At 65.4% G+C, this 24,325-nt stretch overlaps 3 protein-coding genes across 17 annotated transcripts; 1 reads left to right on the top strand and 2 right to left on the bottom strand.

The window, feature by feature from the left end:
* Positions 1 to 4: 4 nt before the first annotated feature.
* Positions 5 to 7,830, bottom strand: ACOT7 (acyl-CoA thioesterase 7). Of its 6 annotated transcripts, none has more exons than XM_032131403.1 (10): positions 7,313 to 7,830; positions 5,852 to 5,969; positions 5,279 to 5,435; positions 4,678 to 4,769; positions 4,429 to 4,543; positions 3,954 to 3,968; positions 3,259 to 3,345; positions 1,616 to 1,732; positions 1,237 to 1,421; positions 5 to 614 (listed from the first exon to the last, which is right to left on the bottom strand). In XM_032131403.1, the coding sequence occupies exons 1-10, from the start codon at positions 7,597 to 7,599 to the stop codon at positions 510 to 512; spliced, it is 1,278 nt and encodes a 425-aa protein (XP_031987294.1). In that variant the 5' UTR covers positions 7,600 to 7,830; the 3' UTR covers positions 5 to 509. The 6 variants fall into 6 exon arrangements, with proteins under 6 accessions (XP_031987294.1, XP_031987290.1, XP_031987292.1 ...); XM_032131399.1 differs by lacking the exon at positions 7,313 to 7,830 and adding an exon at positions 6,631 to 6,737; XM_032131401.1 differs by lacking the exon at positions 7,313 to 7,830 and adding an exon at positions 6,060 to 6,401.
* Positions 7,831 to 8,138: 308 nt separating this feature from the next.
* On the top strand, positions 8,139 to 19,926 carry ESPN (espin). 9 transcript variants are annotated; one of them, XM_032131381.1, is made up of 14 exons: positions 8,139 to 8,468; positions 9,278 to 9,471; positions 11,705 to 11,891; positions 11,980 to 12,162; positions 12,248 to 12,379; positions 12,481 to 13,050; positions 14,573 to 14,734; positions 14,812 to 14,986; positions 15,274 to 15,300; positions 16,538 to 16,683; positions 16,772 to 17,053; positions 19,090 to 19,169; positions 19,251 to 19,262; positions 19,357 to 19,926. In XM_032131381.1, exons 1-14 carry the CDS (start codon positions 8,175 to 8,177, stop codon positions 19,502 to 19,504), a joined length of 2,592 nt encoding a protein of 863 aa, XP_031987272.1. In that variant the 5' UTR covers positions 8,139 to 8,174; the 3' UTR covers positions 19,505 to 19,926. The 9 variants fall into 9 exon arrangements, with proteins under 9 accessions (XP_031987272.1, XP_031987275.1, XP_031987274.1 ...); XM_032131384.1 differs by lacking the exon at positions 15,274 to 15,300 and having other exon boundaries at positions 12,481 to 12,655; positions 12,746 to 13,050; XM_032131383.1 differs by lacking the exon at positions 15,274 to 15,300 and having other exon boundaries at positions 12,481 to 12,597.
* Positions 19,927 to 20,186: 260 nt separating this feature from the next.
* Positions 20,187 to 24,246, bottom strand: TNFRSF25 (TNF receptor superfamily member 25). Of its 2 annotated transcripts, XM_032131396.1 has the most exons (7): positions 23,784 to 24,246; positions 22,010 to 22,205; positions 21,776 to 21,907; positions 21,548 to 21,700; positions 21,373 to 21,457; positions 21,217 to 21,278; positions 20,187 to 21,132 (listed from the first exon to the last, which is right to left on the bottom strand). In XM_032131396.1, the coding sequence occupies exons 1-7, from the start codon at positions 23,811 to 23,813 to the stop codon at positions 20,522 to 20,524; spliced, it is 1,269 nt and encodes a 422-aa protein (XP_031987287.1). In that variant the 5' UTR covers positions 23,814 to 24,246; the 3' UTR covers positions 20,187 to 20,521. The 2 variants fall into 2 exon arrangements, with proteins under 2 accessions (XP_031987287.1, XP_031987286.1); XM_032131395.1 differs by having other exon boundaries at positions 21,776 to 22,205.
* Between the last annotated feature and the right edge of the window lie 79 nt (positions 24,247 to 24,325).

Genomic DNA, 24,325 nt, shown 5'->3' on the forward strand with positions numbered 1-24,325 from the left:
TTCATTCCAGTCAATGAAACAGACTTTATTTATGCCACAGGATTCCTTAAATAACTTAGATGTGCACAGAGAACTACCTAGAGATGTCACAGACATTCAGTGCGGCCCTGGCGCGGCACAACACGTACAAAAGCTTTGGTGTGCATGGTAGGACAAACCAGCGAGTCGCACACAGCAGCACAAAGACTCACGGCCTCACACGCCCCTCAAGCCACCACACGCCTCCGTCCTGGCTCTGACACAGGCAGGAGCGTCACCAACGGGATCAAACAGTGACAACGGCTCTGGAGGCGGATGGCAAGTGCCTGGGAAGACTCCTGGAGGCTTTCAGGGAGCTTCAGCCACCCTGAAGCACAAGGTCTACGGTGCTGAGCCCATCAGCAGCAAAGCAGCGACGGCGGCAGCAGGCTGGGGCGGGCAGAGGCATGGGGCTGGCGCAGACTGGACACAAAACGAATGGGAACAACCTGGATGTTCGGCGGGCACTGGTGGCGAGGGTGCCGGACAGGTCACTGCTGGGCAGCCTCCTGCATCTGCGCCTGCCGCTTGGCTTTGGTCTGCAGGTACCTGCCTTTCCCTTCCTCGAAGCGACGCTTCTCATCCTCTGTCTCCGTCTGAGGCCACAGAACAAATGCAAAGCCGAGGCATCAGTGTGCTGCGAGTGTGTGCAGGAGGGAAACACACCTCCCCTCACAGAGGGGGAAGCTGCCCTCTGTCAAACACACAACATGACTGCCAGTGTGATTCTGCATCGAGCGGGAGACCTGTGCCACATCAAATATTAACCAACAAACAGCCCCAGTCAGGAGCGCCACATCAGCAAAGCCCTGCCAGGATTAGGGGAGCTAAAATAGGCAGGAGGCTGGAATAGGGATACCACGGGGAGCAGAAATTAGGGATATGGGGGGCTCCATTGCCACTCAGGGTCCCCAGGTGCAGGGCCCGCATGCAGCCTGTCCTCAACCATGAGAAAGGAGAAAATCCCCAACCTCCCCATCAGCAATTTTCAAAAGAAATAAAAAATAAAACCAAACCAAACAAACCCAAAACAATAACAAAAACAAACATAAACCCCTGCGGCCTGCCCTGGAAAGTCTCATTCGTGCTCATATTTTTCTGCTGAGTAATTCAAGGGAAGAGGATTTCTTGGACAAAAAGGCCAGCTGGGCTCTGCCCCAGGAGGAGCAGGAGAGGTGATGGCTCTGCTGGCTCCAGTCCAGAGAGAAAAGCTCTTACCAGCAGCTGCGGGACGGGCAGGGGCTTCCCCTCCTTGCTCAGGGACACATAGGTGAAGAAGGCGCTGACAGCACGGTACCGCTCCCGAGGCTCATCCACAAACGGGTCAGCATCAACAAAGACTTCTATTTCCATGGATTTATTGCTTGTGAATGTCATGCGTCCTGAGACAGTGATGACGCAGCCTGTGAAGCAGAGAGGAGCTGGTGAAGGGAGCAAGGGGTCCCGCATGTTTTATGCTTAAGCTGTGTCTTAAGCGGAGCACGGGACAAACCAAACAGGGATTAAAATTCTCTGCCAGCATGTCCTGAGCGCACACCCAAGGGAGCCAGGGTGTGGCAACACAGAAGACCACTGTGCCTGCCACCACCCTTGGTACCTTTTTTGATCTTCTCATGGAAGTTGATGGCATCCACTGAGGCAGTGACGATGTTGGTCTTGCAGTGGCGGGCAGCCACGATGCCAGCAACTTCATCCATGAGCTTCATGGTGACACCTGTGAGGGGAAGGAGAGGGTCCTGTCTCAGGGAAATCAGTGGGATTTGGGGAAAACCACACAAAAGTCAGTAAGGCCTTAGCATGGACAAAGCTATGCTGAGGAATTGGACCGGAGACTGGGTCCCAACTTCAGGAAAACCCAGTACCAGCACAAGGATTCCTGTCAGTGCCACAGCGACATCCTCACAGACCTGTGATTAAGATTTCGGTCAGCTCTGTCTCTCTCAAATTTCTCTGAGCAAACCTCACCCTTGCAAGGCAATATCAGTCCCTGTCAGAGACTGAAACAGTTCATGCCTCAAACATTGATATAAAGTTTTAAAGAAGCTGCAGCTACAGAAACCTCACTGAAGAACTTTGGACTGTAAGTCGAACTGCTGATTAGATAAAAGGAAACCCATTGTTCAGTCACCTCGGGCTGAGGGAAAGGTATGCATCCACAATAGGCCAAAGCCTCCAGCTGAGTTTGGGGTGGGGGGAGGGGAGAGCACAGCTCACAGAAGCCAGGTTTACACAGACTCCCCCCAACTGGGGTGGGAGGAGGAGATTTTGGGTGCATGGTGCAACCTCTGGTGAGAGGCAATAAACACCCCTCCTCTGATTACACAAACCGGCCCAGCTGTGGAACCCCCAACCCCACAGGGCACATCCACGGGACATTCACGTGAGAGGCTTGGCCTCACAGGACTGCATGCGATGCAACAAGACCCAGAGTCTGCTGCGAGAGACTGCCCCCCATGCCTGGACATGCCTACCTAGCCTGAGCATATATACCCATGGGATTCTATGCTTTCTGGGGGGACCTTTACCACCAAGACGACCAGCTGGAGAGGATCAATGAACATAGCTGGGATCCACAGAGTGGTGATATTTTCCTTATTCTGTCCCTGTCACTCTTTCTGTCCCCCCACCTATTTTCTACTTCTTTCTATCCTTCTTTCTCTCTCATATTTACCATCAAATAAAACCCTTACTATTGTCACTGGCATATGGTCTCGTTTGCACCTTAATTCAGGCAGAGGCATTTCTAAGAACCTTAAAACTGGATCCTAACAGTCCCACAAACCTCCAAACAGCTCTGAGCCATGTTGGTTGTTTTTTAATGGACATAATTAGGTGTGTTATCCCAGCCCTCAGAAAACACACCTCTCCCTAGGCTTACACCACACGTGCCGGCCCTGCAGGTAATGGGCACTGCCCGCCAAGAGGAAATGACTTCAGCTAATTGCAGCCACACGCTGGGTGTTTGTACTCCGGGATTTGCAATCTCAGAGGCAATGACAAAACTGTAGGATTTACAGGTTGAGTGCATGAGTTTTTGGGGCACAGAAAAAGATTAAGCTTTCATCTCAGCTGAAGCAACTCTGGCCCTGACAGTCAAGGCAAAGGGGCCTGTGTGCCTCCAGAGGCAGAGCCCACCAAAAACACTGAGCCTACCAAAAACACTCTCCTACCACACTTTGCTCCATGGAAAAGCCACCTGGACCTGCCACCCAGCTGCTGCGCAGGGCAGTGCTCACTCACCTCCGTGCACAAAGCCCAGCAGCGTGCAGTCCGACGGGCCCACCAGGTGGATCAGGCTGGACTGGCTGTAGCCAACAGTGTGTGGCTCTGGTTAGAGAGCAAAGCAAGGTGAGAACTGCTCAGCTGGCACCCATACACCCCCGTATACTCCCATCTAAAGTTGTCCAAAGGAAGAAAATATGGAGCTGGCTTGTACAAAGCTGAACTATTTTGAAACCAGTGGTTAAACCAGGCTGGAGAAGTTCCAAGAGCAGAGCAGAGACTGTTCACCACCTGATGGGTTGCTGCCTCCCTCTAATCCCCACCCATCCACTTTATTCTAGCTCAGCTCATTTCTTTCTTTTCAAGCTTTCAAAGAGCATGAAAGCAAACAGGAGCGAACTGGGTCACACGGCTGTCTGCTTCCCCCTCAGCTGAACCTGCCAAACCCTGCTGCACAGAGCCCTGTTCTCCCCTTGGTGGGAAGACCGTTACCTTCATCCCCCCCAACCCTGGCACATAATGGTGACCCCTGTCCCACCACAACCTCCAGGTGACAGAAGTCACACCCCCGAACTCCCAGCAGAGGAAATCCTCTCTCAGAAGTGGCTGTGTTTTCTATCTAATGGGAGGTGTTAAAGAAGCTCAGAGGAGGGAAAAGCAGCCAAGTCCCACTCAGGGTGACCACCCATGCAGCAGTGCCCACCAAGCCTTACCTTTTGTCTGCCTATCTGTGAGCAGGGAGGACAGAGGGGAAAAAAGCATTTGAGCAACTTTCATCCCCCATCACCTCCCCCAACATTCCCCACGTGCCACCTCTCCACCTCTGCCTGAAGACCCCAGCCAGGCCTAGAGGCCACCTTTGCCCAGCACTTGCCTTTACCCCTTGCTGAGCAAAACCACCTCTAGCTGCACACAAGCACACAAGGGATGCAAGGAGTGATACAGGAACTGGGTTTTGGAGAGGAGATCTCACCCACCAGCCCCTGCAGGGCATTACAGGTATCCATTCAGCTCCCCTTCCACTCACACACTGTGGCTCCAAAATCCCGTCCCCATCCCTGGTGTGGTGTTTCAGAACGCACACTTGCAGCTACAGGGCCCTGGGGATGGCTGGAGTTGCCCTGGGGACCAGTATGGCCTCCCAGTACTGCTGGGCAATTTGCATTGGCTACACACTGCCCGTGTTACCTGGGTTGATGACAGGTAAGATCACATCACCATTTCTCTGCTTAGTTTCCAGCCGATCCAGCTTTTGCTCCTCATAACGCTTCTTCCCCTCGTCCTCCTGCTCCTTTCTCGCATACTGGAATAGAAGGCTGGTAAGAAGGGGATTGGCAAAGCCACTGGCACAGCTGGGAGTGCCAGCAGGGCCAGGTTAGTGCCATTCCCCAGAGAGGACAAGTTCCAGTTTTGAGGGACCCAAGCGAGCTGTCCTACCTGGATGGGGGGAACCTCAAGGACCTTATTCACATTCTTCAGGGACAGTGGCACATACCACAGTGTCGCCTTGTTCGTCACCTTCTTTGCCCCTGGAGGAGAAGGGGGCAGCAGGTGATGTTGCCAAGGCCAGCGGTGCTGCACCTGCCATCGGTCTGGGGTCGGGCACACACCAGCAATGCCACTGGCATCGGTGGCCCCTTGCCCTGCTGGCTGCTGCCAGGCTATAGCTTGCAGCAGATGCGATAATGCACTTTTGGGAAGGTGTCCCAGCAAGCGGAACTGGTTGTCACAGCAACAGCAGGAAAAGGGACTTTTTCAGGCCAAAGAAAGCCACAGGCAGCAAATCAGGCAGGAAGAGCTACCAGCAGATTTTGCTGTTCTTCACTACAATGGAGCCATAAACCCCAGGGAGCCTGCCTGGCCTCCCCCCTCAGCACCAGCCCTCCCTGCACCCCCAGCTCTGTCAATAAACACGCTAGTTCTCCCCTCTGCTGAATGCTGCCAGTGACAGAGCAGAGGATGGGGTCACTGCTGCGAGCTCTCAGCTTAACACCATTATTCCTGGAGTTTTGGAACACAGCCTCCAGCAGCCACCCACCTGTTAAAATGTTTTCAGACATCACGTTGACCTGAACCTCCACAGAGTGCCGGGAGGTGTAGGTGATCTCAGCACTGACGTTGGCCACCTCGCCGATGCACATGGGCGAGAGGAAGTCCGTCCGCTCCACCCGTGCCAGTGCAGCCACACAGGGCTCCTGGGGAGGGTGAGACAGCCAAAGTACTGATCACAGCCACGCCACGCAGGACCACAGCTGGCGGCTCCCTGAGACCAGCCAAACTGGCCATGCCATGTGCGGCTCCGATTCTTCAACCGCCACCTTATCAGCCACTGGCCACGCTTCCTTCCCCATCTGTAACCAACACCAGCGTTGCCCCGACTCGCCTTTCTCGGGAGTTAAAACATTTACAGCAATAATGAGCAATAATGTCTCTGCTGGTAAACCATAATTTCAGCAGAATGCTTCTAGCTACTGGGACCGTGCCCCAGCTGCAGCCAGAGACACCAGTGGTTTGCATGCAGGAGCAAACAAACACTCCCAGTGCGGGACTCCTGCTGCCCCTGAGATGCGGTGGGGGGCCAAGGCTGGCAGGCACTCTGGCACCTACTCACCCCGGCCTGGGAGTTGCAGTGGCGGGTGCTGATGATGGCTCCTGCCTCCTCGATCATCTTCAGGATGGTTCCCCCGTGGACATTCCCCGCGATATTGGCATCATCTGGGCGCATAATCCTGCCGAAGGAGGCACATGAGACCTCACAACCCCTGCCGCGCCCCCAGCCCGGTCCCGGTGCGGCTGCCCGGAGGCAGCGCATCGCCCACCGGCTGAGCTGCCGGGCCATCGCTGCTCGCACGCGGCCTCCTGTGAGCGGCAATGGAAACTGCTCCGAATTACCGCTGGGAGCGGAAGGAAGCAGGGCGCCTCTGCCGGGGCAGCCGGCGCCTCACCGGGGCCGCACCCCGCCGGGCCCCGCTGCGGCACACACCGAACCGGGCACGTGCCGCTGCTCCACGCGGCCTCCCGGCAGCAGCCGCCCTTTCTGCCAACGGCGAATAACGGCCCCGGGCGGAGCTGAGGCAGCGGCTGCTCGCCGGCCCGGACAGGAGCTGCTGTTTCAGGGCGACCGTGCCCGGGAGCCGCGGGGACACAGGCGGGAGAACGGCGGCTGCCCTTCCCGCTCCCAGCCCCCGCAGAACGGAGCACGGGCGCGGCGCTCCTGCGCTCTGCCCGCGGCCGGTGTCACTGGCAGCGTAACCAAGGCGGGCGGTGCCGCCGATGCCGGCAGCAGGGCGGGCAACATCTCGGTTGGAGACCGGCACCCGCCCGCGGCCCCCAGCGCGCCCGCCTCCCTGCCCAGCCCTGCCCGGGCCCCCGGCCGTGACAGGGCCGTACCTGGACACCTGGATGGCGGCTGGGCTCGGGCCCGCGGCCCCCAGCTCCGACATGGCAGCACCGGCGCCCCGCCCGCAGCGGCGCTGCGGCACGGCCGTGCTTGGCCACGCCCCGCCGCGCCCCGGACACGCCCCGGACACCGCCCCGGACTCCGCCCCGCCATCGGCGGGCAGCACGCGCCTCGCCCCCGCGCGGGGAGGAGCGCCGGGGCCGCGGGGAGCCGGGGCAGGGGGCGGCTCCGGTGCTGCCCGCGGAGTCGTGTGACCCCACCGGGACTGGGGTCCCTCCGCCGCCCCGGGAGTGCCCTGTCAGCGCGGGGACTCGTGGGAGCCAGGGTCTTCGGGTCGGCACGGGCAGCACTCCCCCCCGCCCGCGTTCCCGGCGCCGTCGGTTCTCTCCGGTTGGGACACAGCTCCCCCGGTCACCCACGGATTTTGGGTCGGGTTGTGGCGACGGTCCCGAGCAGGCAGTGACAACTCGCAGTGGAACGCACGCAGGGTCCGGAGGGGGTCCATGATGCGGCCCGGGGGACACGGAGGTGCCGGGAGCCGCGGCACTCACGGCTTCGCCGACGGCGAGCTCTCGGCTCTCATTGATGCGAGAGCGGCGGCGCGTCTCCGTGAGGGACCGGAGGGTCGGCGGGCAGAGGGGCGCGAGGGTTAGGGAATGCCGAAGCTCTCACCTTGCACGGCTCGGCAGAGGCAGTAGGGAGGCGCAGGAGCCGGGGTGCCTGCAGCGCGACGCCCGGCGGGGACATAGTGCTCCCGCGCTCCGGGCCACTACCGGCTTTATGAGCCGCCGGCGGGGCAGGGCGGGAGGACTGGGCCGGGAGGGCGGGGGGCAGGCAGGGGAGGAGGCGGGCAGGGCGGCCTCGCCGCTGTCCTCGGTGCTGATCGAGAGGCACCGCCGCTGACCGCGGTCCTGACTGCGGGGTGGTCCCCGCCTGCTCGCCCACGCCGCCCGCTGCATGTCCCCGTCCCCGCGGTAGCGGTCGCCGCTGCCCGCGCTGCCCACGGACCCGCCGTCGGTTCCCGTGGTGCCGACACCCCGCGGCCGGCTGAGGCGGGGCAGCTGCCCGCCCAGCGCCCCCCGTTCTGCCTGCCCTGCCAGGACCGGCAGCGCACGTCGGGCCGGCCGGAGGAGCCCATCTTTACCGCGCCTCTCGCGTGGGCGGGCGGCGGGCGGGGACACCCGTGGATCCGCTGCTCAGGGCGGCGGACAGCGGCGCCGGCAGCCGGGCACGGTCCGCTTTGGGGTTCCCCCGGACCTTCACCGGTCCCGGTCCCGGTCCCGGCCGTCACTCGGCAAAGTGCGGCTGCCCAGCTGAGGCCAGGGGGAGCGGTGCGGGGGTCCCGAGCAGCGGACAATCGCCGCGCCGCGCCGTCGGGCGGGGCGGGCAGAGGGGCGGCCCCGGGGGCGGGAGAGGAGGAGCCGGCGGGGCCGGGGGGCGGCGGGGCGGGTGCGCCGTGCAGTGCCAAGCGGCGGCCGGGGCCGCCGGGGCCGGGGCCGCCGCCGGGGCCGCTGGGGCCGGGGCCGCCGCCGGGATGGCGCTGGAGCGTGTGCTGCTGGCGGCGCGACAGGGCGACGTGGAGGCGCTGCGGGGGCTGCGGGCGGCCGGGCTACTCCGGCCGGGGCTGCGGGACGCCCTGGGTGCGTCCCCCGCGCACCACGCCGCCCGCGCCGGCCGCCTCGCCTGCCTCCGGTACCTGGCGGCCGAGGCCGCGCTCCGTGGGGACGCGCGGGCGCGAAACGGGGCCACGCCGGCCCACGACGCCGCCGCCACCGGCAACCTCGCCTGTCTCCAGTGGCTGCTCACGCAGGGGGGCTGCGGCGTGCAGGTGCGAGCGGGGTCGCGGGGGGCGGCGGAGGGGCTCTCGGTGGCGCGGGAGGCCGGGGACACGTTCCGCGGTCCCGTGTGGGTGGCTGTGGCCGTGGGAGACGGTCACGCGTGGTGCTCCCAACTCTGCCGACGGCGAGCCGGGGTCCGTCTCAGCCGGCACGGGCAGGGCTCCACTGTGCCTAGCGGGCGGCATCCGACGGACCCGGAGAGTCCCCGGCATCGCGGAGGGGTTCAGCCGCGAGGGCAGCACATATTCCCCGGGGCTGCCGCCCCCTCCCGGGGTTACACAACGGCGGGACCGAGGCGGTAAGCGGCTTGCCCCGGGGCCGGCCGAGGGTTAAAGACATGTGACGGCCGAAGGAAGAGGAGGCGGCGGCGGGGCTGGAAGCGGGGATTAATCGGGAAGTAAGGGGTCAACACATCGGCGACCTCCTGGCCAGGGGCCAGCCCTACCCGCGCCCCACCGAGCGTCAAGGGCGGACGAGCCGGCGGCACAGCGGGGCTCGGCGGCGAGTCCCTGCGGTTAGCGGCTCCGCGGCCGGTAGAACAAGGAGGGCATTGTGCTGCACTCACTGTGCGGACGCAGGCCCTGACGGAGGGCAGACACGCTGGTCCCATGGTCCCTCCAATGCCCTGTGCTCCTGCTCCAGCCCCGCTCGGTACGGACAGGAACTTCATCCTGGCCATCCCATCCGCCCGGAAGCAGGTCCGGGCTGGGGGATGCCCCACGGCTGCCTGCGGTCCCCAGCCCCCTTGTCGGAAGGGCTTGGTCCCTCGTACTGACAGCCGTCCCACTTCCTCCTGCAGGATACAGACAACTCTGGTGCCACCATCCTGCACCTGGCAGCCCGCTTTGGTCACCATGAGGTGATCGACTGGCTCCTCCGCTTTGGAGGCAGCGACCCCACGGCGGCCACCAACACGGGAGCACTGCCCGTCCACTACGCTGCGGTCAAAGGGGATTTCCCTTCCCTGCGACTCCTCTTGGGACACTGCCCCAGGTAATGGCCCCCACTGCTGGCAGCGAGACAGGGTCTGCCGGAAACTTGGCATCCACCAGCAGGAGAGGGGCTAGTGGGAGAACAGGGTGCCTGCTGCGGCCCTAACCCTCCCTCCAGCCACTGGCAAGGTGCCAGCACTGGGGACGAATGCTGCAGCCACCCTGATCCCCCAGCTCCAAGGGCAACGCGGCCACGTTATCAGGCTGGGCAGACAGCTGCACCTTCTTTATGGCCCAGAAAGAAAGGGCGAGGAAGAGAGGGGCGAGCGCTGGCAGAAATATTGTCACTGGCCGCTGAGTCGGCTCCTGGCGCGGGGCGATAACACAGCCGCCTTTGTCCGCCCGCTGTTATGTAAATGGATTAGGCTGACCGCCGAGGAGAGGCTGCTCCCCGCGCCGGAGACGACCTTTCCGTTTGCCCAGGTCCGTGGGCATTGCTGGACATGGCAGCCTCTCTCAGACGGCTCGGTCGCGGCAGCATCCTCGCTTTGCCTCCTGAGCGGTACCTGGGCCGGGCTGGTCCCCGGGTTACACGACATAGCAGCCCACAGGGCCCGCGATGCCGGACGTCGCCACGAGGCTGCAGCAGGCGATTAGGTGGCCCTTAATCCGATTTCCCGTGGTGGGCAGAGGCCACTAGAAATAACCCACAGACCCGGCCAAAGAGAAGCCGGGGGGATGCGCTATTGCTCCACATTGTCCCTGGAAGGCTCCAGGGCTGTAGATGAGAGGGGTTGCACAGCTCTCCCACATCCAGGGAGTCCTGAGGCAACGGGATGTGAACCGGGGCTCGGCACCCCTCTGTCTCTGGGTGCCACAACCCCAGACCCCTGCATCCTTTCCCCCAGGCAGGGCCACAGAGCTCATTGCAGAACCCCTGCACCCCATGGCACTCACTGGCCACAGCTGTCCCAGCCCCAGTTCTTTATCTCCTTGCCCCAGGTGGGGGCTCATTTTAGCCCTGAGCACCTCTGGGATTAACCCCTGCAGCCCGAGCCCAGCCCCAAATCAGTCACTGCTCCTGCTCGATGCCCACTGTGTCGGCCCAGGTGTGGCACGGCGCTCGCATTGCCTTTCACGCTGCTTGCCGGGGCTGCTCCGCTGCTGTCACCGCCTTCCCCCTGAATTATTTAGGGCTGGCCCTGTTCCCAGCCCCGCGCCTGCCCGGAGGCTCTGTTACAGCTGCGAAATCCAATCCCTGGTGCCGCTGCGGGATGCTGGCGCTCCCAGCCCACCTTCGCACAGGCCCGCGGGGCCCCCGGCAGCCGGTGGCCCAGCATGGGGTCCCAGCCATCTGGCAAAGCAGTTTACTGGTGCTGCCCAAGTGGCTTAACCCCTTCCCAGTTACTGGGAAATGGCAATCAGGGGCTGACCCTGTGCCTGTGCTCCCGCTGTCCCCCATGCCCCAAGCCCCATCCCCAGCCCCTGCTCAGGGAGCACCCAGCGCTGTGCCAGCCTGGCACTGCTGGACCGCGGGGCAGGCACTCTGTGGCACGGCACACCAGGCACAGCGGGAAGGGAGCTCTGGCCACAACCTGTCTCACAGTTACAGGGATCAATTATTAAGGGCCTGCGATCATTGCGATAACAGAGCAGAGTATTTATTGCTCTTCCTTTTTTAAATATTCAACAGGTTTTTTTATGGAGCACTTAATAAAACAGCTTCCTGTGGGGTGGGGAGGCAGGATGCAGGATGTGGGATGCAGAATATGGGTCTGTGGGGGATGTGGGGTAAAAGATATGGGATTCAGGATTTGGGTTGCACAATTTGGGATACACAATTCAGGACGAGAGACACAAGGATGCCAAGGCCTTTTGGGGCAGTGAGGGGACTCTGATACCCGGCAGCTGGGCTGGGCAGTGCCATGGTGAAGGTTGGCCTTTCCCCACCGGCTCCACGTCTGGTGCTGTGTAAGCAGCTTACTTTAAAATACGACTAAATTGCAGTGTCCAAAAACAGCCGGAGGAAGGATCTTAGCCTAAGCAGGCTGATTAACTTAGTGACCTCCCGCTGCAGCTGCAGCCACCGCCACCACATGGGGACCTATGGGAAGCCATGGGGTGGACAGCTCCCAGCCCTGGTACTGCCCTGCCTGCCCGCAGCTGTGTCCCTTGCACCTCCCCATGTTCCTTGTGTCCCTCAAATCCTCATGTCCCTATATCCTGCCTGCCCCCTGTCCCAGCACTGGCAGTAGCAGTGGCCACAGGTGACAGGCGCTGTGCCCCACTTGCAGTACCCTGAGTGCCCAGACCAAGACGGGGGCCACCCCGCTGTACCTCGCCTGCCAGGAGGGCCACCTGGAGATCATCCAGTACCTGGTTCAGGACTGTGGGGCTGACCCCCACGCGCGCGCTTATGACGGCATGACCCCACTGCACGCCGCCGCCCAGATGGGCCACAACACTGTCATCGTATGGCTGGTAAGCGCTGTGCAGGCACAGCATGGCACGGCGTGGTGGCACAGCACGGGGCGCACAGCCTCAGTGCTCAGCCCACCTGCCCACACAGATGAGCTTCACGACGGTGAGCCTGTCGGAGCGGGACGCCGAGGGGGCCACAGCCATGCACTTCGCTGCCAGCCGCGGCCATGCCAAGGTGCTGAGCTGGCTGCTGCTGCACGGCGGGGAGATCACTGCTGACAGCTGGGGCGGCACACCGCTGCATGATGCCGCCGAGAATGGCGAGCTGGAGGTGGGTGCTGGTAGCCAACAGGGTGTCAGGGCGAGGGGGGGGGGGGCTTTCCTCCAGCCCTGCCATGCACCCCCACTCTCCCCAGTGCTGCCAGATCCTGGTGGTGAACGGTGCCGACCTCAGCATCTGTGACCAGGATGGCTACACAGCAGCCGACCTCGCTGACTACAATGGCCACAGCCACTGCGCGCAGTACCTGCGCACCGTGGAGAACATGGTACGGCAGTGCCCGGGGACGAGCGCATGGGGAGCACACCGGGAGCACGCAGGGCCTCGCCACCCCTGCCCTGCTGCCTGACCCCATGGCTGTGCCAGCAGAGCGTGGAGCACCGCGTGCTGTCACGAGACCCCTCGGTGGATGGGGAATGCCGACAGCCCGACTCGGGCATGTCATCGCCCAACACCACGGCGTCGGTGCCCCAGGCGCGCTTCGAGGTGGGCTCCCCTGCCAGCACCCTCTCCAACTACGACTCCTGCCACTCCAGCCAGTGCAGCACCGGGGAGAAGAGGGGCGGCCCCCCAGGGGCCCCCGCCGCCCGTGAGTGCGGGGCCAGGGGGCGCGGGGCGGGGGGTGCGGGTCCAGCCCCCCCTGACCCCCTGCCCTGCGCAGGGGTGCCTGAGCCGGCGCTGGCGGACATGCAGGCGTACATGGACATGCTGGACCCCGAGATGCAGCCACGGGGCCGGGGCCCAGCAGGCGAGGGCCCTCCACCGCCACCACCCCCTGCCTTCCCCCCACCACCACCCCCACCCCCCGCCACCCGGCCACCCCCGCCACCCCCCGGCTACCCTGCACCTGCGCCCCCCAGTGCCCCCCACACCGCTGACATCTACGTGCGGGCCAAGAACAACCTGCGGCATGTGGAGAGCCAAGCACTGCGCCGAGAGGTACGGCCCCATGCACCGCGTCCCCTGCACCAATCCCCATGCACAGCTCAAGGGACATACCACCCGGGAGGGACATGCCACGGGGCACCCATTCCCTTTTGAGGAGTTTTTGCCTGCACTGGGAGGGGACAGTCCCAGCTGGAGGCCACATGCCTTGCCTGCAACGCTGGCTGGGGGGGGGCTGGGGCTCAACCTGCAACGAGAATGCAGCAAGCTGGGGCCAGTGATGCTCTGGTGGCTCCATGGCACTGGGTGGGCCCACTGCACCGGCTGGGGCACCCGGCAGCACCATGCCATGGCAGCCGCGCCCATGTGGCCCCGGCGATGCCACCGGCACCATGCCGAGCTGGGCGTGGGCAGCTGCGCAGGCGGTAACCCGAGCGGCCGGCTCCGGTGTCGCCCGCACCACAGGTGTCGGGTGGCACAGCCAGCACTGCCAGGAGCTGAGAGGGCTCAGCCAGGCGTGCACAGGTAAGAGGGGTGCAGCCCCCCATGGCGGGCTGGGGGAGCATAAGGATGCAGTAGGTTTGGGGTCGCCCTGACCCCCTACCATGGCTCTCGCCACCCCACCGGGGACAGGATTCTGGCCACGGTCAGGGCACTGGCAGAGCCCAGCACTCTGGGGGATGGGGCACATGGGGTGGGGGTCTCGGTAGAACAGTGTGTGCCAGGCACGTGGCGGGCTCGGGACCCCACAGCGCTCGATGCGCAGGGCCTTGGCTCTTTAATGCTTACCGCAGTAACGGGCTGTCCTGGGGAGATGTGGGCATGTGGCAGAGCGGTGCCACAGTGGTGTGGGTACCGCATGAAATGGGGCTCAGCGGCACGGACCCTAGCGCCAGACCGGGGCTTGGACTGCCGGAGCTGGAGCCAGGCTTGGCACAACTCCCATGGCAGCCGGAGCAGGAAGCACCGAGCTGACGTTTGTTGACTTAGCTGGGGCTGGCGGCGGCGGCGAGCACCCGGGCTCACTGTGAAAATGCCATGGGTGGAGGTGGCATACGGAGAAATACAAATAGCGGGGCCCCCAGCAAGGGGAGCAGGGCTGTGCCGCGGTGGCACCCCAAACCCGGGGAGCAGGCACAGCCCCCTGCAGCGCGGCTCTCGGCAGCACAACTCGCAAAGCCGCTGTGGAATGCGCCGGGGTGAGCTGAGGCTGCGCTGCCTGAGAGCCCTGTTCAGAGGGAGGTTTGGAACAGGGCCCCAGCCCCGCGCGGGATAAGCTTCCGGTAATCTGCGGGGCTGGGGCTCGGCGCTCCTGTTCCCAGGGGGTTATCCCGGGGGAGGCTTGGCCAGGATCCTGGGCACAGGCTATGGGGTCACAGTGCCAGGCACTGATGCCGCACGCTGCCACCGTGGCACGCAGCCCCGTTTGCCGAACAGACCCCAGGGCATGCACCTGTTGTCCCTCCTGGCTCTGCATCTGGCCCAAGGCAAACCGCTGGCACGGTCCTACTCCACCACGGCCCTGCGCCACGGTCATAGCCAGGCACGGCGGTGCTGAGGTGGACTCCCCTTGCAGCTGGCATCGCGTGACAGCAGTCCCGAGGGCCTGCGCCGGGCCGACTCCAGCAGGCGGTCAAGGAATTTCGGCAAGCAGCCGAGCACCGGTGACTACTACAAGCACCTGGGGCACGTTGTGGCCGAGCAGCCAGGCCCCCAGCGAATGGCGCACACCGAGGAGGTGAGACCCGTGCCGCGAGCCTGTGCACAGCTCAGTGGCACCGGCACCGAGCAACGCCTGCCCATGCTCTCTTCCAGGCATCACCCATCTCGGCGGACACCATGAGCAATGGGGAGAGCAAGCCTGGTGCCGAGCTGCCGCCCCCACCCCCGCCCCCCCCACTGCCCGACACCTCCTGCCCGACGCCCCCACCGCCGCCCCCGCTCGCCGAGACTCCCGCCGGGCCCCGCCGCTCCTCCTCCTCTACGGGAAGTAAGTGGCAGGGTGCCGGGTGGGCACGGGGGGTGATCCTGGGCACTGTCCCATTGGCTGCACTGTGGCATTGACCGCCTTGGCTCGTCTCCTCCCGCGGCACTTCGGCCGCGCGGCTCCTGACAGCCTTTCTGTCCTTCTCTCCTCCGGTGTCGGCGCGGGGGCCCCCACGCCCGCTCGCCCCTGCCTGCTCTCACTGCTGGCCGCTTCTCTTCTCTCTTGTCTCGCGGTGGCCAAATCCTTCCTCTGCCGCGCGCCCTGCGCCGCCTCTCTGCTTCTCTCCCTAGGAGGAAAGGCGCTCAGGCAGATGAAGAGTAAGTACCGCGGTCCCACGCTCCTCCCTGCTCAGGGGGTGCCCTGGCGCGGGGCACAGCCGGAGGGGCCCGTCCCGGCGCCGTCCTGTGCTGCAGCCACGGGCCACCGATGGCTGCTGGGGCTGCCACCTGCCCGCGGCGCTCCCGCGGCCGAGCCCTCGCTGCGCGTCGCCGGCCGGCGGTGCCACGCGGGAGGCCAAGCGCTGGTGCGGGGCTACCGAAGCCGCCAGGCAGGGCTGGCAGAGCTGGGCAGGCAGCCGGGCCCCACGGCCCCGCGGCCCCGCACACAGAGAGCCTTTGTTCGCGCTCAGCCGGCCGGCGTGACCCCGCCACGTGAGCGCACCGGCCGCTCCCCCGCCGCTGACTGCAGCCGGGCTTGGCCGCTGCTCGGCGCCCGCTTTATTAGCGCCGGTCCCGGGACCGGGGGGTCTCAGCCGGCGCTGGATGGCAGCGCGCGCGTCTCGCTGGGCCCTCAGCACCCGCAGCCCTCTGGCTCCGGCGTGGCGCAGCCGAGCGGAGCGAGCTGCGGGCGCCGGCCGCGGGGAGGGGGCTCTGCCTTGGCACGGTACCATGGGCCATTAGGGACTCACGCATGGCTGGCACGGACGGTGGGTGCTCGCGGGGCGGGTGGCACGAGCAGTGGGCAAAGCAACCCCGGGGTGCCGGTGCCACGCAGCCCTTTGGGCACCGGGCTGGCAGGGGGTCTGGCTCAGGGTATCGGTGCATCGCTGCCGGGAGCTGCCAGGGGAGCGTAGGGGCCGTCCTGCAGTGCCGGCGCTGTCACCGGCCATGGAGCCATCCCTCCAGAGACACGCTTCTGTTGCAGCATAGTGCCTCGGGGGCATGGGGTGACATTCGGGGCTGGGGCCAGCCTGGGACCCTTGCAGCTGAGTGTTGGGGTGCTGCTCCGGCAGGGTGCCATGGACCCTGTAAACTGCTGTTGGAGTGCTGGTCTTATGGATCTGCGGAGCTGGGGTGCCAGGTTGTTGAGTGCTGGGGGGTTGCTCCACTGGGGTCTGATGGACCCAGGAGTTGGGTGATGTGCTGTTCCTGTGGACCGGTGAGCTGGGTGTCAGGACGCTGCTTCAGGGGCATTCCAGGGGCTCCTGGATGGCGGGGAGGGGGGCAGTCAGCCAGCCACCCCTCCACCCCACTACCCTGCAAGCTGATGGAGGATTCACAGAGGCAGGGAGATGGTGCTGGCGGGGTGCTTACTGCCCCTCCTGCCTCCCTCCAGGCACCAAGTCCTTCAACATGATGTCCCCCACCGGCGACAACTCGGAGCTGCTGGCCGAGATCAAAGCTGGGAAGAGCCTCAAGCCGACGCCACAGAGCAAAGGCTTCACCACCGTCTTCTCCGGCAGCGGCCAGGCAGGGGCCAACGTAGGTGGTGATGGGGGCCAGGGGAGCCGGTGGCGCGGCGCAGCACAACACGGCAAGTGCCCACCGCCCTCCCTCCCTCCTTCCACAGGCAGAGTCGCCAGTGTCGTCCCCGTCACCCACCAGGACGCCCACCCCGCCGGCCACCCCCGAGGCTGCTGGGCCACCACGCTGCCTGGCAGGGGGCTCACCAGAGCCAGTGCTGAACGGAAGCTCACCGGTGCCAGCAGTAGGCGCTGGGGCAGCGGTGGAGGTGGAGGCGCTGGTGCCGAGCCAGGACGAGCAGGGCCGACCCATCCCCGAGTGGAAGCGGCAGGTGATGGTGCGCAAGCTGCAGCTCCGCATGCAGGAGGAAGAGGAGCAGCGGCGCAAGGTAGGGGGGTCCCACGTGCTGCGGCGGCGAGCGCGGCGCGGGCATGGCCCAAGCAGCTCAGGACCTGGCGAGATGGCGTGCACGGCATTGCCTCCGGCTCCCAGTTGGGCTGGGGGACCACCCTACCTGCATGCAGGGGCGTCACACCCCGGGGATGCCACACACGGCGGCAGTGGCACGAGGTGCGTGCGGCACGGCCTCAAGAGCCCCTTTGCCCTCTTTCCCGCCGCAGCCTGGGAGCCGTTCGCCGCCCCTGTGCCGGCGCGGGCCACCTGCCCGCGGGGGCATGCCGGGACCCGCCGGGCAGCCGATGCGGGAGGAGGACATGCAGCACCTGGAGAGGCAGCTGGGGAGCCTGCGGGTGATGCACGAGGCGCAGCCGGGGCAGCCGCTTCCAGGGGCGCCGGAGGAGGAGCTGCCACCACTCGTGCCGCTCTCCGCGTCCCCGGCACCCCGGCGCTTCGCCCTCGCCCAGGAGGACGTGCCTGCCCGCGGCAGCCAGTCCCCCACACTGCCGAGGAGCCCGGCCACACCACCAGCCACGCTGAGGGACCGGGAGGGCCCTGGGGCGGGGGGAGCGGTGGGCAGCCCCGGCGCCCAGCACGACGCCCGGCGCGAGATCCTGGGTTGCGGTGTTTCCGTCCGCAGCCTCAAGGCCAACTACGAGGGGCCAGGGGGGCCCCCTGCACCTCCCCCCAGGGTCACCAAGCGCAAGCGGGTGCAACCCCCTGGTAGCACCCGCCGACCCATCCTGGAGGAGGAATACGGGGATGGGGCACTGCGGCGGAGCAGGCCAGCGCTGCCAGAGCCAAGCAGCCCACATGAACGCACCAAGGGGTGCAAGGAGCGCGCCGTTTTCCTCTTCCTGGAGCACTGGAAGAAGCGAGCACTCGCGGCGGTGCCTGGGGAGGAGCGGCCGCGGCGGCCGGGGAGGCGGCGGCCGGCAGCGGGGCGCCTGCTGGCCCGCTGGAGGAGTGTTGCCCGCCGGGTCCCAGGGCGTCAGATCCGGCGGCTGAGCCGCACCACAGTGCTGTACTGGCCCCAACACTTCCTGCCCCACGTCGGCGGCTCGCCCATGCCCCACGACAGCCTCCCACTCGACCTCTTCATGCTGGGCTACTTCCAGCTGCTGGAGATGCCCCTCAGCCCCGAGGAGCGGCGCTTCCGCCACCTCCTCTGCTACGAGATGTTTGACCGCCTGGGCAGCCACAGCTGGCACCGCGTCCGCTGTTTCCACCGCACCGTGCTGGAGCAGGTCGAGGCTGGCCACCGCCACTGGCTTGACGGCTTTGAGGACCTCGTGCAGGAGTTTTTTGGGGATGACCCTGTGGCAGTGGCAGAGAGCCTACCAGAGCCCCCCACCATGGCCCCGGAAGGGCAGGGGGCAGCAGTGCCAGTGCCGGAGCTGGGGGAGTTCAGCGAGGAGGACGTCTGCCGCTTCATTGACCGCAGCTTCTCCTTCTGGAAGGAGAAGGAGGCAGAGATGTTCGACACCTGATCCCGGCGGGATGCTGCAGGCTGTGCCAGTGGTGTGGCGTGGGGCGGTAGCAAGCTCAGGGGACAGCTATGGCCTGGTGCCCGGCTGCGCTCGCCTGCCTCTGTGGCTCGTGGTGCAGCTCAGCTTGGCAGAGGGCTGGGTGTTGTTCTGCGCGGCCCCCGGCCGAGGTTGCAGTGTGTGCCGCTTGCCGTGGCTGTGTGTTGTGTGGGAGGTGCAGCGGCGGGGCTGCGCTCTCCTCTGGTGTGGCGTTTGCGGTGCCGGGGCAGCGTGGGCCCCCGCGTGTCATGCAATAAAGCTGTGGTGTGCTTGCAAGGGCTGGCCACGCCACGCGCTCCTTCCTCCTCCCGGCGCCGGCGGAAGGCGGGCAGTGAGGGGCGCGTCGGCGAGCCATGTGCTGGTGAACCCCACCAGTACCGTGCCAAGGAGGGCGGCTGCCAGAAGGATGTGATGCCACGCACCAGGACGATGGTGCGGCCCCATGGTGCCGGCAGTGAGGGCGGGCTCCCGGCAGTGCCGGTAACACGGCTGTCTGTTGCAGGAGAAAGAAGAGGAGGCGCGCCTGGCCAGCATGCCGGCCTGGAGGAGGGACATCCTGCGCAAGAAGCTGGAGGAAGAGAGGTGAGCCAGGGTCGGGGGATGCCGCACCAGCCGGTCACTCCCGAGGCTCTGCTAACCCCACTCTCCCCTTTGCCTTCGCAGGGAGCAGAAACGGTGAGTGCCGCAAGCCCCTTCCTTGGGTGGGCGGGCACGGCGGCTCCCGCGGCTCTGGTGACCGCGGCGCCCTGTGCCCTCTGCTGCTGAGCAGGAAAGAGCAGGAGAAGCTGAAGCGGGAGGAGGAGGAGAAGGAGAAGGAGCAGTCGGAAAAGCTAAGGACTCTCGGGTACGATGAGACAAAGCTGGCGCCCTGGCAGCGACAGATCATCCTTAAGAAGGGGGACATAGCCAAGCACTAGCCACGCCACACCGCATCCTGGCTCTTCGCAGCAGGAGGAGGCTGGCAGGTCCTCCCATGGACCGCGACATGCCTCGGCACCCTCCTCCTGCCGTGGATGGCCACATAGCCCAACCCAGAGAAGCCCCCACCACCGCCCCAGGCACCCGTAGCCCTCCCCACGCCCCCATCCCGCTGCCGCCAGCCCACCGCCACTTTGTGCTGCCCGTTGCAAAGCGAGCTGCCGCGGCGTGGGACATGCGGCTCCGTGTGCACTGCCCGGCTCGGCCGCTGCGGCTGGGCTCGCCGCACGCCCCGCTGGCACCACTCGCCGATGCAGCGCGCTCGCCCTCACTCCTGCCCCTCCAGAGCCGCTCACGGCCAGCTTCCGGCTCACCTGCGCCCAGACCGCCTGCCTTTCCAGAGATTAAAACGATAAACCCCGCCAGCAGTGCCCCGCGCCTTCCTGGGGCTGCTCACACCTTCCCCCACCCACACCATGCTCGCCGACAGCGGTGCCCCCCTCACCCACATCACCACAATCACCCCCATCACCACAATCACCCCCATCACCCACACCGCCTGCATCTCTGCCAGCACCCACGTTGCCTGTCACCTGTGGTGGCCACATCACCAGTGGTGGCCCTGAGGCCAGCAGTGCCCTGGTGCCCGGCCGACGCAGCCTTGTGAAGAAGGGCCAGGGCTGGCGGATGGAGAGCACACCACTTTATTGGGGCGGGGGAAGGAGCGCCCGGCAGTGGGCAGCCTTGAGAACTATCCCATGGGTTCGCGGTGGGCTCGGTGCCCGCTCGTCCCGCGAGTGGCTGGGCAGCCGACGTGCTGGGGCATGGGGTCCTCCCCGGCCCTGGGAGCAGGGGGACATAAATAGAGGGGACAGGCAGGTGGGAAGGGGACATAAAACTGACATAAAATGTCTACACGGCATAAGTAACAATACTTAGGGTATGGCTGGGATGAGGTGCCCAGTGAGATGTGGAGGTGTCGGGACCTCCCTGTGCCAGGGTGCTGATGCTGAGGATCAGGGTCCCGCAGACAGGCTCTGGCGCAGTGCCTCGGCGCAGCCGGCCAGCTCCATGCGCTCCAGGGCGGCAAAGACGTGGTCCAGTGTGGCACTGGTCTGCTGGCACCAGCGCTTCAGCATCTCGTACTGCTGGTCACGGATGTGGGCCACCTCCAGCTCCACCAGCTCAATCTCTGCCTCCCGCAGCTCCAGCATCCGCATGAACTCCTTCCAACGCCGTACTGGCACCACGTCGATGACGGCATAGAGCTGGCTGCCCTGCAGCAGGGCACTGCGGGGCTCCGGGGGTGCAGAGGGCTCCCCTTCGTCACTGGGGGGCTCACACGGCAGAGCCTGGTGTTTGAGGCTCTGCCTTGCTGTGCCAGTGGCATGCTCTGTCGCCTGTGGGGAGCACGGCTGGATCCAGCACAGGTTGTCCCACCTCCGGGCATTGAACTGGCACCATGGTGTGGCTGCAGCCCCAGCCATGGAGGTGGTGGCCTGTGCCGTGGGGAGGGGACCACCTGCCAGGGCATCATGCCAGAGCCTCTTCCTCTTGTGGTAAATGGCAAGGGCACCCAGGAAGAGGGGCCCGGTGAGTCCCAGCAGGATGTACTCCAGACCTGAGCCTGCAAGGAGAAGTAGGAGCATTCCCAGCAGCTGGCCGGCAGGGTGACTGCACACCACCGCCCCTGGCCCCCTTGTCCCCATACCTTGGTCGTTGTTGCTGCCGCACACCTGCTGGCACTCTTTCCCACACGTGTCCAGGGTACTCCTGCAAGGAGATAAGACCCGTGGGTGCCATGCTGTGCCATGCCATGAGCCCTACATGTGTTCCTGGCTGGGACACAGGGAGGGTCAATGCTTACGTGTGGCATGGCCGGCACTCGTCACCCTCTCTGTAGAAGTCGGGCTTGCAGCTGCTGTCGCAAAGTGTGTCCTGCACGTCCGAGCCTGGGAAGAGGGTGGGCATGAGGCAGGGTGGCACAGCCAGAGGTGGCACAGCTAGGCAGGTTGAGCCGTGGGGCAGCTGGCAGCACTCACAGGGTCGCTGGATAAGGCGTCCAGTGCAGGGCTGGCATTTCCGGCAAGAGAACTCGCTGCAGGGCTCGTCAAGGCAGACACGGAAGTGGCCGGGCTCACAGCCACAGGCGACGTTGCTGGTGGCCGAGCAGTTGCTCAGCACACTCTGGAAAGCTGCAGAAAGCAGGCGGTGAGCAGCATGGCACCACGCTGCTTGGCACAGCACAGCGTGGTGTGGTGCCAGCTCACCTTGTCGGTCACACTCGTAGCAAGCCTGGCACTCGCTGAGGGTGTTGGGCTGGGTGCGGAAGGTGCCGGCGGGACAGGCGAGGCACACGCTGCCATTCTCAGGGCTTGTGCAGGGCTTGGACAGGAATGTCCCTGCAGGGACAGTGGGGTGACAGGGAGCACGGCCACCTGGAGCAATGCACCTGCTGTGCCATGGTGTGCTGTGCCCTGCCGCACGGACCGGGCAGCGCTCACCTGCGGGACACTGGGGGCAGCACTGGTGAGCAGTCTCTATCCAGTTCATGCCGGCGGGGCAGGGGGACCTGGTGGCACGTCTCCGCAGGCGAAGGAGTGGCTGCACCAGGACCCGCTGCCTTCGCGGCACGGCGTGGTCCCGCCACCCTGGGGGCTGCGATTCGCTGGCCACCAGCCACAGCGCTGCCAAGATCACCTGCAAGCAGGGAGAGAGCAGGGCTGCAGGCAGCCGAGGTGCTCCAGGAGCCGTGCACCCGTGGGGACGGCCCTCACACCAGCTCCTGCTGGGCTACCGGAGACAGAGTCGTACCTGGAACTGTGTGGACACCGGTGCCTGCACGGGGCAGAACGGCTGAAGCCGTGTCCCTCTGCCCCACAGCTGCGTGGGTGTGCTGCCCCAGGCCCGGGAATGCCCCGCGGCAGTCCCTGTGCTCTGCTTTCCCCGCAGTACACGGGCAAGCAACTTCCTCCTGGCACTGCGGGGGCCACTGTGCCACAGCCTGTGCCCAGGGGGCTGTCAGGTGCCCCCGTGTGCTCTGCAAATTGTGCTTCCAGGCTGGCTGGGGAGCGGCCCTGGGATGCTCGATCGCCTGTGCCAACAGGACCCCCGCCATATCCCCAGGGACGGCGCCGAGGGAGTCAGGCACACGGACTGCTGGTGGTGCCAGAGATCGCCAGCACAGGGAGGTGTCGGCAGGCGGGCGCGTAGGGGTTAAGGCTGTCAGCTTTGACTTTCCTGGGGTTTATCTCCCTCAGAGAGGAGGTGATTTCCTCCCCGAAAGGAAGCCGTGCCTGGCTCACGCTCTCCCCGATGCTATCGCGCCTCGTTACGCGCGTCCCAAAGTAGGTCACTGCTCCCCCGCAGGGTGCCAGGTGCTGTCCGCAGGGCAGCCCCGCTCCCCTGGAAGCCCCGGTGGGTGCAGCGAGCAGTGCCCACGCTGACACCCCTTCTACAGGCCGGGCCGGGGGCTGAGAGGACCGTGGCGCTGACAGCGTGGGCAGGGAGCCAGGGGATTCCTCGCTGGGGGCTGGATTTCCCAGCCGTGATGGCCCCGATTACGGCAGTTGAATCATTTTCTACTAAACCCGCCGCCACCGGCAGACTGGAAACCGCTCTGGGCCGCCCCGCACGCAGAGCGCTGCCGGCAGATCCGGGCGGCTGCCTCAGCCCCGGCTGCCAGCGGCACATCTGAGTCACCGCTGAGGCACGACCGTCCCGCAGCGGGGCCCTGCCCGCGCACCCTGCCTGCAGACGGGCAGCTGCTCCTGCCCAGCGCGGGGAGCAGATGCCCGATGGACAGGGGAGCCGTGGGCACGGGGCAGTTCCAGGGCTGGCTGCGCGGTGAGGACAGCCACCGCCGCTTGTGCCCTGCAAGCGCCTCTCCCGCCCGTAACGCAGCCGCCGCTCCCGGCGCCCGTGCGCCGGGGCCGCCACCCGTGTGCCCAGCCCCGCAGGCCGTCGGCATAGCCAGTCCCCGTGGCTCTGCCCTTCCTGTACCTTCCTGTGACCCCCCACGCTCCCCATGGCCGCATCCTGTCTGCGGCCGAGATTTCACGGCTTGTGGCCCCCGTGGTCATGCCACACCGTGAGTGTTTTGGTGCAGCAGAGCCCAGCCCCAGCTGTTAGCCAGCGGGGTAAACGGTTTTGGCACGCTTGGCACTGGAGTTAATCCAACTTCCTCCCTCCCTCCTCCAGACCCGCTACGGCTACAGCCGTGGGACACCCCACAATTGGTGCCAGGGCTCCATGGGACCCCCACGCCACCGCACTCACCCAAGCCACCCCAGGGCAGCAACACTTCATCCTTGTGGCCGATGCGGCTGGGTCATGCCGGGGCGGTGAGGGGAGCGGGCAGCAGGTGCAGTGGGGTGTCGGGGCAGCTCAGTGCCCGGGCAGGGTGCCCCGGCACCCCATGGCTGCCGTCAGCAGCACGCGACACGTGGTGAGTGAGCGCCAGCCCTCCCCAGACAGGCTTTTACGCCCAACCGCAGCAGGAGGAAATGCTTTTTTGGATATGAGTCCAGGGGGTAAGAAACCACATGACGGGAGTGCTGGGCGCGGGAGGGACTTGCACTGCCTCGCCGCGGGCCCGGCCACCGCCCTCCCTTGCCCGTTGGCACAGACCCACGGTAGCGGGGGGAGGCAGTGTGGGGGGGGGAGCAGTGCTGACCCCCACCCCAGGGATCCATCCCCAGCCCGAGCTCCAGGACGGGAGGCTGGAACTGGCCACAGCCCCCTCTTCGTCTGTCCCGGTGGGGCTCCCTCAGCCGTGCAGCACCCACCCGGTGCTCCCCAGCCTTGGGTGCCGCTGAAGC

This window comes from Corvus moneduloides, chromosome 22 (genome assembly GCF_009650955.1).
Source record: "Corvus moneduloides isolate bCorMon1 chromosome 22, bCorMon1.pri, whole genome shotgun sequence".
Taxonomy (NCBI): Eukaryota; Metazoa; Chordata; class Aves; order Passeriformes; family Corvidae; genus Corvus; species Corvus moneduloides.